This window comes from Lissotriton vulgaris, chromosome 1_1, assembly GCF_964263255.1.
Source record: "Lissotriton vulgaris chromosome 1_1, aLisVul1.2, whole genome shotgun sequence".
Lineage (NCBI taxonomy): Eukaryota > Metazoa > Chordata > Amphibia > Caudata > Salamandridae > Lissotriton > Lissotriton vulgaris.
In genome coordinates, this window is record NC_141685.1 from 1,103,169,896 (window position 1) to 1,103,183,212 (window position 13,317).

Sequence of the window (13,317 nt, forward strand, 5' to 3'; positions counted from 1 at the left end):
CTCACTACTCTGCACTCACTACTCTGCACTCACGACTCTGCACTCACGACTCTGCATTACTACTCTGCATTACTACTCTGCACTCACTTTACAATGATTCTTTAGTATCGCGCCTTCCGCCATATTTTATGGTTATTACTAAGTATGATTCATGCTGCTATGCTCATTCACAAGTTGCAAATACCTTCCTGCAACTGATTACTACTGCAGTGAGCCTGAGAGCTACATTTAATAGGTCTCACCGTTTTCTGCATACTTTTGTGAGAGACTGTTCTATTTCCTTGTCACTATTTCGTTCCATACTTCGTCTTTTGTTTCTAAAATTCTGGTACATTTCCTGTTTGTCTCCAATGCCGTCGTTTTGTTTAGTCTGCAAATTCTTCTTTCAAAGAGATCTTTTAAAAGTTTACATCATAAAAACGTCTCGCAAAACATAATTTCAGGCCGCCTGTCACATTACACAGTAGGAGGCACTTTAAATATAGAATTGAGTATGCCCCCGGAATCCCGCTGCGGCCGCCCCGGAAGTCAGGCACGGTCGCCTGTGACGAGGGCGGGGCCACGTCCAGACCGGAAGAGGAGGCAGGCGGAGTGAAATGCGTCTCGCGCCCGGGGCTCCTGTGAGCGGTGTGGAGCCCCGGGGCCGCGCCAGCAGGAGGTTGGGCGCCGCGTGCTGAGCAGAGTCCCCGACATTGGCCAGGTAAGTTCCAAAAGGCTGGGGGGGCTTGGTGCACTTGTGTGTGTGTGTGTGCGTGTATGCTCGTGTGTGTATGTATGTGTGCGCCGGTGACGGCGGGGGAGGGAGGGGGGGCCTCGGTGCACTTGTGTGTGTGCGCGTGTGTGTGTATGTGTCAGGGGTGGTGTTTCTGTATGTATGTATGTGCGTGCGTGCATGGGCGCTTGTGTGTGTGTATGCGCATGCGTGTGTGGTGCTTGAGCTTCCCAGGAGACAGCGCCTGGCCACAGCGCGCGTTCCAGTTACAAATCGGCTCGAAGGATGCGCGTGGCCGAAACTGTCTCCTGGGAAGCATAGTCGCTAACAAAAGATCTCGGCGGAGACGCGCTTCCGCGCGTTGAGCCGAGACCTAACTCTGCATTACCACTCTGCACTCACTACTCTGCATTACCACTCTGCACTCACTATGCACTCACTACTCTGCACTCACTACTCTGCACACTCTCTCTGCACTCACTACTCTGCACACTCACTACTCACTACTCTGCACTCACTACTCTGCACTCACTACTCACTACTCTGCACTCACTACTCACTACTCTGCACTCACTACTCACTACTCTGCACTCACTACTCACTACTCACTACTCACTACTCTGCACTCACTACTCTGCACTCACTACTCTGCACTCACTACTCTGCACTCTGCACTCAGCACTCACTACTCTGCACTCAGCACTCACTACTCTGCACTCACTACTCTGCACTCACTACTCTGCACTCACTACTCTGCACTCAGCACTCACTACTCTGCATTACTACTCTGCACTCACTACTCTGCACTCACTACTCTGCACTCACTACTCTGCACTCACTACTCTGCACTCTGCACTCACTACTCTGCACTCACTACTCTGCACTCACCACTCACTACTCAGCACTCACTACTCTGCACTCACTACTCTGCATTACCACTCTGCACTCACTACTCACTACTCTGCACTCACTACTCTGCACTCACTACTCTGCACTCACTACTCTGCACTCACTACTCTGCACTCACTACTTTGCACTCACGACTCTGCACTCACTACTCTGCACTCACGACTCTGCACTCACGACTCTGCATTACTACTCTGCATTACTACTCTGCACTCACTTTACAATGATTCTTTAGTATCGCGCCTTCCGCCATATTTTATGGTTGTTACTAAGTATGATTCATGCTGCTATGCTCATTCACAAGTTGCAAATACCTTCCTGCAACTGATTACTACTGCAGTGAGCCTGAGAGCTACATTTAATAGGTCTCACCGTTTTCTGCATACTTTTGTGAGAGACTGTTCTATTTCCTTGTCACTATTTCGTTCCATACTTTGTCTTTTGTTTCTAAAATTCTGGTACATTTCCTGTTTGTCTCCAATGCCGTCGTTTTGTTTAGTCTGCAAATTCTTCTTTCAAAGAGATCTTTTAAAAGTTTACATCATAAAAACGTCTTGCAAAACATAATTTCAGGCCGCCTGTCACATTACACAGTAGGAGGCACTTTAAATATAGAATTGAGTATGCCCCCGGAATCCCGCCGCGGCCGCCCCGGAAGTCAGGCACGGTCGCCTGTGACGGGGGCGGGGCCACGTCCAGACCGGAAGAGGAGGCAGGCGGAGTGAAATGCGTCTCGCGCCCGGGGCTCCTGTGAGCGGTGTGGAGCCCCGGGGCCGCGCCAGCAGGAGGTTGGCCGCCGCGTGCTGTGCAGAGTCCCCGACATTGGCCAGGTAAGTTCCAAAAGGCTGGGGGGGCTTGGTGCGCTTGTGTGTGTGTGTGTGTGCGTGTATGCTCGTGTGTGTATGTATGTGTGCGACGGTGACGGCGGGGGACGGAGGGGGGGCCTCGGTGCACTTGTGTGTGTGCGCGTGTGTGTGTATGTGTCAGGGGTGGTGTCTCTGTATGTATGTATGTGCGTGCGTGCATGGGCACTTGTGTGTGTGTATGCGCATGCGTGTGTGGTGCTTGAGCTTCCCAGGAGACAGCGCCTGGCCACAGCGCGCGTTCCAGTTACAAATCGGCTCGAAGGATGCGCGTGGCCGAAACTGTCTCCTGGGAAGCATAGTCGCTAACAAAAGATCTCGGCGGAGACGCGCTTCCGCGCGTTGAGCCGAGACCTAAAAAGGGTGAAGGGTGCAAAAGCACATTGCCAGGCTGCGATAAGGCTAATGGGGCAGCAGGGAAAAGCAAAAAGAAAAGTCATGACTACAGGCTAAGTTAAAGAAAATAACAATCTCATACAAGTCCATATAAATATGATTTAGCATTTCATTCTGATGCTGGTGGTCGCCTTACCAGGTACTTCCAGGGTGGTTTTTCCAGGCAGCGTAAGAATAGTCACCTTGGCGGTAAGTCAACTGCTGAGTGTATCCTAAAAGGGGAAATGTTGAAGTCAAGGTTAGCTAGAAATAGTGGGATCTGCACTCCAGACACATTCCATTTGTGACATATCCTACTTCCTACTACAGCTGCTGTGAATTGTGTGATAAGATTGCTTTTCGCTCGGGTTGGGTGGGAGTGCGCAACCTACTAGAGTGGTTGGTAATTTCTTTTTTTTTAACCATTTTTTTTTTTTTTAACCATTTTATTTTTACAGTTTGAGGTTTTTTTATACAGAAATATTGAGCATCAAACTGTTACTCCTTGTTAAATTTCACCCTCAATGCAAGTTATTTTTGCACAGTACAACAATAAAATGCTGGCATAGGTATATTTCTTACTCATTTATGGGGCATTTTCTGTTTCAGAGGGTGTGCTGGAACTGGAGTTCATAATATGAAGGGGGGCTTTGCGCAGCAAGTTCGGTATTTGGCCATGGTCAAGTGCTAGTAGTCTGTTATGCTTCATAAAGGTCCCATTTATTCTCACAATAGTGTGGTCAACCACTCAAGAGCACACCTTGACCACAATGTACCCCACCACACAAATAAAGACTGTTTGCAGAACTGTGCAAGGGCCATTGGGGCCGACACCAGCAAGTGTTTGATGCATTTCCACTCTGGGGTGGTTAAGGGGTAGACATTGGACTCCTCAGGTATCACTCAGGAGTAGCAATAAAGGGTGTGATGATAGAGTGATTCCCAGAGTTGCCCTAATCTAGGAGTCAGTGGCGGACCAACTGTGTTGATCATGGGTGCAAGACCACAACATGTTAAGAAAGGTGCCTCTCTCCCTATAACTTTTCCAACACATCTCAAGGCTCTCAAACATTCTATGAAGTCTTTTTGAAGAGTCTTTTTGGGGATAGGTACCATCTAGTATGAAGTTTCTATGCGTTTTCTGTATGTGTTATGTATATGGTTGATGTAGCGGTGCTCCACCTAATTTTATGCCACATGTGTTCAGATATCTTCCTACCCAGGTCTCCCTTCCATCCACAGGGGTAACTGTGTTTGGAGCCTGTATCTGATATTAATAATTGTAACCATGTGATCCTCTTACGGAGTATTTTGTTGGCAAACAGTGTTTCCAATGGGGTCTTTTCTCATGCCGTCTAGTCCAGCACTGACCCAGGAAACCACCCAACGCTATAATTTGGTAATTCTAAGGTCATCAGTTTTTGTGAGTTGCCATCCCTCCCATACCTCCTCCTGGGTGATCAACTCTCAACTCAGTAAGGTTACCCAGGACAGGACATTGTCATTTCAGTTGCTGAAATGTTGGTCCTTTAAACCCACAGGAAAATCTGGGTGGTGTACTATGTCAGTGAGTGGTGAAGGATATGTTGTGGAACCCTTTTTCCATGTAACTTGACTCCAATGGTCTAGCAGGTTCTATGTTAAAGGAAGAAGGGGTAGCACCCCTGAGACAGCCCTTCAGGGGAGCCAGAGAAGGCTGTGTAGTGGTATTTATTTTTCCCATCACCCATCGACACAGTAAGTGACATCACTGAATTTTCCATCATACATCTGGACAGATTTCAGATTTAGTTTATTGTATAGTTAATAAAAACTCACAATTTTAAAACGTACATTTGTATAAAAGAAGTCAATAACTGCAAATGAAGCATAAAAAGGAGCATGTAGGCTCACATATTTAAAATCTTAAGTCACAGTATTGATTTAATAGAGTCCTTTGGGGTTAGGGGGGGCGAGGTGCTTGTAGATTTAAGAAGCAAGAGTCTCCAGGGAGGTTAGCGTTGTTTTGATTAGGCTAGTGCTTCGGGTAGGCCCTGTGACTGTTTCATTTAGTCTGCTGGCCGCTATTTCGAACATTTTTGTTATTCTGCAGTTTAGCTGGGTTTCTTCAGGGTTAAAGCAAAGCATCACAGCCTGTCTACAGCTTGTTATACCCTTCTGATTCCATAGGACCCAAAGCAGAGAACGTCTTATGTCCAAAAGATTTGTGCAGATGCAAATAATGTGTTTGAGGTCCTCTTTCCCAGACAAACAGAGTCGACAGCGGTTAGCCGAGTTTTCCCTTTTCCAAGGAGCCAGGTGAGGTGTTATGGGTAAATTGCCGAGGCGCAAGTTGATAAATTTGTTTTTTGTTTTCTGAGTGAGGCCCGTTGTTAAGTACTGTTGCCATTTAAGTGCACTATATCCTTTCAAAACTGCCCATCCATGCGCTCTCTTGGCTAGGGTGGCTTTGTCCTCAGTAGATGAGACCATCTTGGCGACTTTCGATACCACTTTTTTGAAAGTGCCAGGTTCAGTTGATGACTCCCATAGGTTTTTTTAGTCCTAAGGTCTCCAGTGAGTCCATTGGGTAATTCCTTGCTAGTGAATTGTCTCTAAGGGACAGTTCGGTCCAAAGGTGGGCGTTTAAGGATCCGTGGTCAGCGTCTCTGATTTTCCGCCGGCTTTTTATGTATACGCCTCTTCTCTCTACCGTTTGTTTCTGCAGTCCGAATTCCAGACGGATTTGAGCGGGCGATGAGTAGGTGGGAAGATGGAATATTGCCCTGTATGCTTGGCTAATGGTGTTATCTAATGTCATTGCGTCTTTGCCTCGCATAGATTTGCTGCCATAAGTGAGCATAGGCTGTAGGCAAGCTCTTATTAACTGTAGGAGAGGGTCCAATGTCCGGTCCGGAAGAGCTTTCTGCAGTGGCCTTATCGATAGATGGAATGTCATGCCCTTCCGGCGGATAGCCTCTAGTTGGTGTTTGAAAGAGACATTGCAATCTATTATGACGCCTAGGTATTTATAAGAGGCTACCTGCTCAACCTTCTGTCCGTCCAGAAGCCATGTGAATTTCCGTTTTTTATGGTGATTCATTGTCATGATTTTTGTTTTGTTTCAATTGATTGTTAGTGAATTAGTTGTGGAGAATGCATTGGTTTTGTGCAGAAGATGTTGAAGGCCGATGGGGGTCCGGCTGATAAGGACAAGGTCATCTGCGTAGAGAAGGTTTGACAGTTGGATGTTGCCCAGCCGCGGTGCGTGAGAATTGACTATCTCCAGCTCGCCAGGAAGATCTGCAAGGAAGAGATTGAACAGCATAGGGGCTAGGACGCAGCCTTGTTTCAATCCTTTGCTGGTCCTGATTTGTCTTGAGAGGTGAGTACCGGATCCCAATTTGATCCTGACCCAGGTGTTGGTATGTAGGATTACCAGCTGCTGAAGAGGGGGCCTGGAATTCCCCATTTGTTCAGCTTCTGCCAGAGTTTGTGTCAGTCTACATGATCAAATGCGGCGCTATAATCGATAAAGCACAAAAACAGAGAGCTCTTGGTGGCTTTTGCGGCGTCTGCCAAGAGAGTTAGCGCCATGGTGTTTGTCGTACTACCCTGGTCGCTGCGGAATCCGGTTTGGGTTGCTTGGATGATGTTCTTTGCAGTTGTCCATGATGTAAGATCCTCCAGGATGAGGCCCGTGTAATACTTCACCTCGGTGTCGATTAGGGCTATGAGACAATAGCTGCTTGGGTCGTTCCTGGCGCCCTTTTTATAAATCGGGCTTATTATCGAGCCTCTCCAGGATGTTGGTGTTGTAGTTGTTTCCCCTATTTCGTGAAAGAATGGTGCCAAGATGTTGCTCCAAAAGACGGCATTGTGCTTATATAATATTGGTGGGATCCCGTTGGGGCCGGGGGCCCCCTCAAGTTTACCTTTTGAGATTTGCGTTATAATCCTGTCTGCTGTTATTAGGTATGGATTTTCCTCTCTGTTTGCAGTTGGATCGGAAGTTGTTAATGGATCTTCATCCGCAGTTGGGATGTGGGACAGGGATGGTTTCCTTTTGTGAATTTGGATCTCTTCATTGGTAAGTGTGCTGGTCTTGTCAAGGCTCTGGTTAACGCCATCTAGGCAGACTCCCCCTCTAGACTTGTCTTCTTTTGGGTCAACTGTGTTGAAGTGAGCTGATAGGTAATTAGCCCAGTCGGATTCCGGTATATTAGAATTAATGCCCTTATGGCCTGGCTGTTGGAGGCTGTGGATTATTTTCCAGAAGTTGGAGCTATTCTTCTGTTTGGAATTGTGAACAATTTTTATCCAGAGATCCTCATTCAGCTGCCTTTTCCGTTCCCAGGTCTTCTTTTTTAGCTGTGCTTTTGAGATACAGAGCTCTTTTTGAAGCCCTTCGTCGTTCGGTTCTTTCCGGAGCTGCTTGGGGGTCTTTTTTATTTCTCGTTTTATGTTTTTTATCTCTAGTGTTGTTATTTTTCCGTGTGTAAACTGTGAACTTTTCACTTTTTGGGTTTTTAGCTCAGAAGCATGTTTGGCTCCCTCCCAGTTCTGTTGCAAAGTCTACCCAGGCATCTAGTGGATTTATGTTTGTGCTAGATGTCTGGTGCATGATTGTTTTTGCACTGGTTGATAATTCCTCAGACTGAGTAGTCTTGCACCTAATTCGTCTATAGTTGGTGGTGTATTCTGTGCCAATGTATCTTTTTTCCACTGCTTCGTTCACGCAAGACAGATCTAGTTTAGCTTCTAGTGGCATATGGTCACTTTGGGCGCTGTCTCCTACTTTGAACGAACTGATTTTCTCATACAGTGGAAGTGTCACTAGCATATAGTCGAGATGCGAGGAAGTGCTTGACGAGAAGTATGTTGGTGCCGGTGGAGTATCCTCTGTGAATCGTCCATTGAGAGCTCTCAAGTTTAGCTGCTCGAGATCTTTCAATAGCTGAATTGTAGTATTTGTGTGTTTGTTTGGAGAGGGGATGGATTGGTTTGGGATTTCCCAGATGATGTCCATTTCCTTTGTCATCTCGTCATTTGGTTTATCTCCATAGAGGTGGAGATTGAAGTCACCTGCCACAAGTATATTATCCATGTCCCTGTCCTCCATAAGCCTTGTCAGTTCTTTTACAAGTTCCCTTGACCCAGATTGTCTGTGATTCGGGTGTATATATATGTTTATGATGTACAGCTGTTGAGTGACCTGGTTGTTTACGATTGTTATTGATAGTGCCTGTATCGCGCTAGGTGTGGTAATGCTTACTCTTATTGCTTCCATTGCTCCAATGGTTGATATTGAGGCGAATGTCGCCAAGCCACCTGAGCTGTGGCCATATTGAGAGCCTCTGGTTGCCGGATGGGTTTGGGTTGTATAACCTTGTAGTAGTATATCATTTGCTTCCCACGTTTCCTGGAGAAGAATCAGGTCAAAAGATTTTAAATGATTTAGTATTTTGGGATCCTCCAGTTTGTCTGAGAGACCATTGATGTTCCAGTTGCATATTTTGATTTTGGGGGGCGGCAGCAGAGTTGGAAGTTACGGCTGGTACTCTTTGTCAGTTGGTGTTACTTCCAGGTGTGGTTCGTGATATTGTCATTCTCCTTGATTCTGTTCGGTAGGAAGTTAAATGTTGGAGGTGTGATGAATGGTTATCCAGTCCCGGGGAGTGGCTGCAAGCCCCTTTCAGTATTGATTTAGATGTTTGGAGGCGTTCTTCTTTCCTTTCTTCAAGGAGCAGAGTGGGGTAAGCTGGCCTGTTTGCTGCTTCTAGCTTGATTCCCCACTGGGAGAATCTGGGTGATTCCTGCATGATTGAGTTTGCTACGTCGTTTGTTGTTCATGTGGTCTTTGTTATTTCATTACCGTGTGGGTGATGGGCTGGTAGAAATTCAATTGTAAGCAAATCTGAGGTATTTATGTTTATTAATTTGTCAATTGAGTTGATTAGCTTTAATATGTTGCCTCTGTTTAGAGTGTCCACTCTTCCCCTAGATTTGAATTCTGGGATGAAAAAAATTGTGTCCGAATCAGTTTCCCCAGGGGGCAGTATTTGCTGATGTTCTTGTTGTTCGATATCGTTAGCCCCTTGTGGGTGCTGAATGTTAAGTGTTGTAGGACCGCTTTTGGAACTCGCCCCCTGAGGTTGCTCCTTGATGTGTCCGCTTTCTACTTTGGTGATGTTTGCTATCCAGGGGTTCCATTTTGGTTCAATGGTAGTGGTCTCAGTGTTATGGGAGGTACATCTTTTTAGGAAGTTGATAGTTGTTGCCTTTGTGCTGGCTTTGTCAGGCTCATCTTGGGCCTGCTTATCGGCTTCCAGGGCCGATTGCCTTATTGCTACTTGGCAGTCGCTTTGACTTTTATGTACCAGTTCAGGTGGGTTGCTGGCTGTTGGGTTGTTTGATTGGCCAAGGGGCTTCTGCTCTGTCTGTTTGCAGGTTTTTTCTTTTGAGGATGTCGGGGTTCCTGTTCCTGCTGTGGTCGGCTTGGTTGTATCTGATGAGTTTTTGGATTGGGGTGAAGGATTGGAATGGTCCATGTAGTGCTTACTGACTCCTGGCAGCTCTATGCCCCCCGGTGTCGTTGGCTGACAATTCTATTCTGTGTAGTCCAGTTCTGGTAGCTTTCACTTCCTGCCCTTTATTTTTTGTTTGCGTCGGGCGCACGCATTTGTTGTTCTGAGGAGACTCATCTAATAAGGTTTTGGGGACTAATGGCTGGCATCGTTGCGTAATGGCTTTGTGAGGATCGTTGCTATTTCCTGGTGGCGTATTGTTGGGGGATGGACTACCAGACCTAGCCTCTGTTGTGGGGAACTTTGTGGTGTTTGATTTTATGTCCTCCAAGAGGTTTCCCAGCATCATGTGTAGTGATGATAGTTTATCGATGATTGGTGAACAGATGCAATTTGTTCTTTCGATTTGAGTTAGTTTGACTGACTCTTGTCCTCTTTTTTTGAGGCCGTTTAGATCTGCGAGTTTTCTGTCAATCACCATGGTGGCCTCTGCTAGGCTTTGCAGGACAGTCAGTTGTAGATAAAATTTGTCCGATTGATATTGAAGTGCTGTGGATGACAGCTGGATTGTGTTGAGTAAATTTGCCCAAAAGGTGTTGGTGGGGTCTCTAGTCCCCTCTGTGGGCTGATGGAAACTCTCTTCACTAGTGCTGTTTGTAGGTTGCTTGACGTTATATGCTACCACTAGTTTGCTCCATTCTTGTGATGCCAAGAAGGTCATGTCCCTGTCCAAGGAGGAGGAGTCCCCGACTGCCATGATTGGTGAGGAGTTAGCGGGGTCAGTTTTTGTTCCCTGTGTGGTGTGAGCCTCGGTGTCACTTTGATTTTTTAAAGCTGCGTGTAAGTGGACTTTGTTTGCGCATGGCGATGCTGTGTCTTGATCATTTTTTGCCTCCGCTTCCGCCTGCTGGGTGAGTAAGGAGGGATGAGCTGGAGATGGGTGGCCGCTTATAGTGTTGTTGTTGCTGGGTGGCCCCGGAGACCCTTCCAACCCTGGGGCATGTTTACTCAATGTATCTATCTTTGGTGCTGGGCTGGTTCGGGTTGTTTCCTGGCTGCCTCCCTCTATTGGTGGGGCTTGGCTGGTAACGCCTTCTGATGCCATTGGTCTTCTAGCTTCTTGTGCCCGTTGGTCCCCAGGCCCTGATCTGCCTCTGGTGTAGTCCGTGTTTCCCATTGGAGTCAATAGCGTGTGTATTTCTGCAAATGTGTAATTTGGAATTTGGGGCAAGGAGTTGTTTGTGCCGGCAGGTTGTAATGGAGATTGAAGACCTATAATTGAATCATTGGAAGTGTAGATGACGTTTCCTGGGTTTTTTAAAAAGGTGAATTTTGTGTAAATTTTCAGTTGGTAGTTGTATTTTATTTTCGCTGGCTGGCTTGCTAGATTAATTAGTTTGTGGGTGTTTTTCCTTTTATTGCTTATAGGTAAATCTGGTGTTGGAGTTGGGCTGTGGACTATGTCGGTTGCCAGACCTTTGTTTGTATAAATGTTAGTGCCATTATGGTTACTTTCCTGGAGGGGGGCATTGCTGGTGGTATTGCTAGCTTCCTTGATGCTGTTAGATGCTTGCTTATTTTTTTCCTGTTGTCGCTGAACTCGTGATTGAGTTGTTCCTTTTTCGTTTAGTTGGTTGCCTTGTTGGAGGTCTTCTTTCTCTTCCTGACCACATGGTGGACCTGCTGAGTCCCCTCTCAATGTCTCTCCCGGTATATAATTTTCTTCCTGCACCTAGCGCCAACTGAGCACGGTTGCTGGAAGAAGTGATCAGGACTGGGTAGAGGCTTGTCTGAAGGGACAAAGTTATTGGTTATGCAGGACAAGGTGGGAGCACCCAGCACAGGGGCGCAGAGACGCAGGGACGCAGGGGCGCAGGGACACTTCTTAGTTGGCCCCCCACTCTCCTCACCTGTGCACCTGCTATGTGCTTCGGGGGCTTGGTGGTGATTGGTGCTTGATGGTTAAAGCTGCGAAAAGCGAAAGCCTCCAAGGTGTTTCTTGCTCTCGTCTCTTGGGGTTCCAGACCTCCAAGGCGGACTCCGAGTCTGGAGCCAATACTGGGTTCACTGCCTGGATCTGCCTGGATCAGTTGAGTTTTGCAGCAGTGTTCCCCCGCTGTGCTTCAGGCTGTTTCTTTGTTGGCAAATGAGCCCGAAATACCGTACCATTCCTGCCCTTCCTCAAGATCGAAGGTGCGTAGATGCAAAGGTGCAGATGCACCACTGGGAGACTGTGGGGCTCTGGGTGCACCTTGCTCACTCCCTGCCGTGAGGTTGACCTATTATCCGGGTTGCTGCTCAGAACCCCAGCCTCAATGACCTCCTGGAGCCTGCAGGAGCCATGGCTGCCTCATCCTCAGCCTGTCAGCAAAACTCTTGTGATCGGTGTAATCGGCGTGTCCACAGGAACACTTTGAGTTTGATTCTGAGGGCTGATGAGTATTGTGGTTAATCAGTATTGTGGTAATGTTTTCCAATTCGCACCTTCCCCAGTGTCTGCAGTCTCTGGGACCGCAACAGGCCACCGCAGCCTTACATGAGGCCTACCACGCGGCTCTGCTGCAGCCTCTATGTGGCTCCTGTGTGACTCCTGCGCGGTCTGCTGCAAGTTGCGGCTTCCAACCTCGCCAGTACAGGCAAAGCCGCGGCTCTGCTGCAGCCTCTGTGTGGCTCCGTGTGGCTCTGTGTGGCTCCTGCTCTTGTGCAGTCCTGCTGCAAGTCGCGGCTCCCAGCCTCACCTTGCCGGTTCAGGCAAAAGTAGGCAATACCGGCAACCAGGCAGGCAAAGCCGCAGGCTCCAAAACGCCTGCCCCGGCCTGATGCGTATTGTGGTTCTCAGCGTGGTTTCTCCGCCGCTTGCAGTTCGTGGTTTCCACAGTTTTCCTGGCCTCCTGGCCTCCTACTGCTTTGCTTCACCGCCGCTGCCGTCTCTGCCGCTCTGCTCACTCCGGTCCGGTCTCCTGCATAAACTGGACTGGATTTAACCTGATACATCTGGACAGGAAGTAACATTACTGGTTTTCCCATCAAAACTGTATTTAAAAGAAAAAGCCAAGCAAGAGGATTTCATTTCCCATTGCCCATCAGAACAGGAAATGACATCACGGTACCCTGCACTCCTTTCTGTCCCAGGAACAACTTAATGGCAGATGCAACACAGACGTGTAGCGGACACGCTGCTTGTGCATTATAGGCAAGCCGGCCTGTGCCAGTCCATGCCTGGACCGTGCCCATCACCAGGAACTCTGGTCCGATCACCACCCAGCGATACTCCACAGCACTCCTTAGTTCACTAGAACCTGAACGCTGTTCCCCCAACTGCTGCCATGCCATGCGTTACACCACAATAGGGGCTTTCACCTGCACCCACTGCTAGTTCTTCAGCAGTCACACACCCACACACCGCACACAAATACTAACACCCTCTCACAACACACACCACACAAGAACCAGCAATGCCTACACCCCCACCCTATACCATACACCACAGCAAACCTGCACATTAACACCCACTTGCATGCATGCTTCTTAACACATGATCACTCAGCAAACACACAACTAAAATAGGGGACCTGTTGAGTAGTGATGCACCTGACATCCTCTTTATCGCAAAGACCTGGCATCACCATGACAATACCAGCAGGTGACAAGATCACTTGACAGGACCACCTTCACAATCCAGTAGGAGGACTTACTATCATCTACAGGGAATCCATTAAATGCCCAACATCCAGAGAACACCACCCTATTCATGGAACATTTGCACTTCAAGTTGCAGATCTCAGAAAACATCACCCTGAACTGCACCCTTGCCCACCGATGACCTGGCCACAAGTCACTTTTACCAACCTCATTACTAACTTTGTTGCTGTACTCACCATCGACTCTGTGACCTCAGCATTTACCTAGAAGACCGAAATGACCCCTGCTTCACAGTAGTTCTCTAAAGCTTGAG

General features: G+C 47.7%; 1 protein-coding gene across 2 annotated transcripts in view; it reads right to left on the reverse strand.

Annotated features, from left to right (window-relative positions):
• LOC147748681 (A.superbus venom factor 1-like) overlaps positions 1-13,317 on the reverse strand; it is a 1,130,076-nt gene that overhangs the window by 494,617 nt on the left and 622,142 nt on the right. For both annotated transcript variants that reach the window (XM_086963555.1, XM_086963554.1), the window contains exon 25: positions 3,014-3,089. In XM_086963555.1, the coding sequence (XP_086819681.1) occupies positions 3,014-3,089 (76 nt within the window). The remainder of the gene's footprint in view (positions 1-3,013; positions 3,090-13,317) is intronic.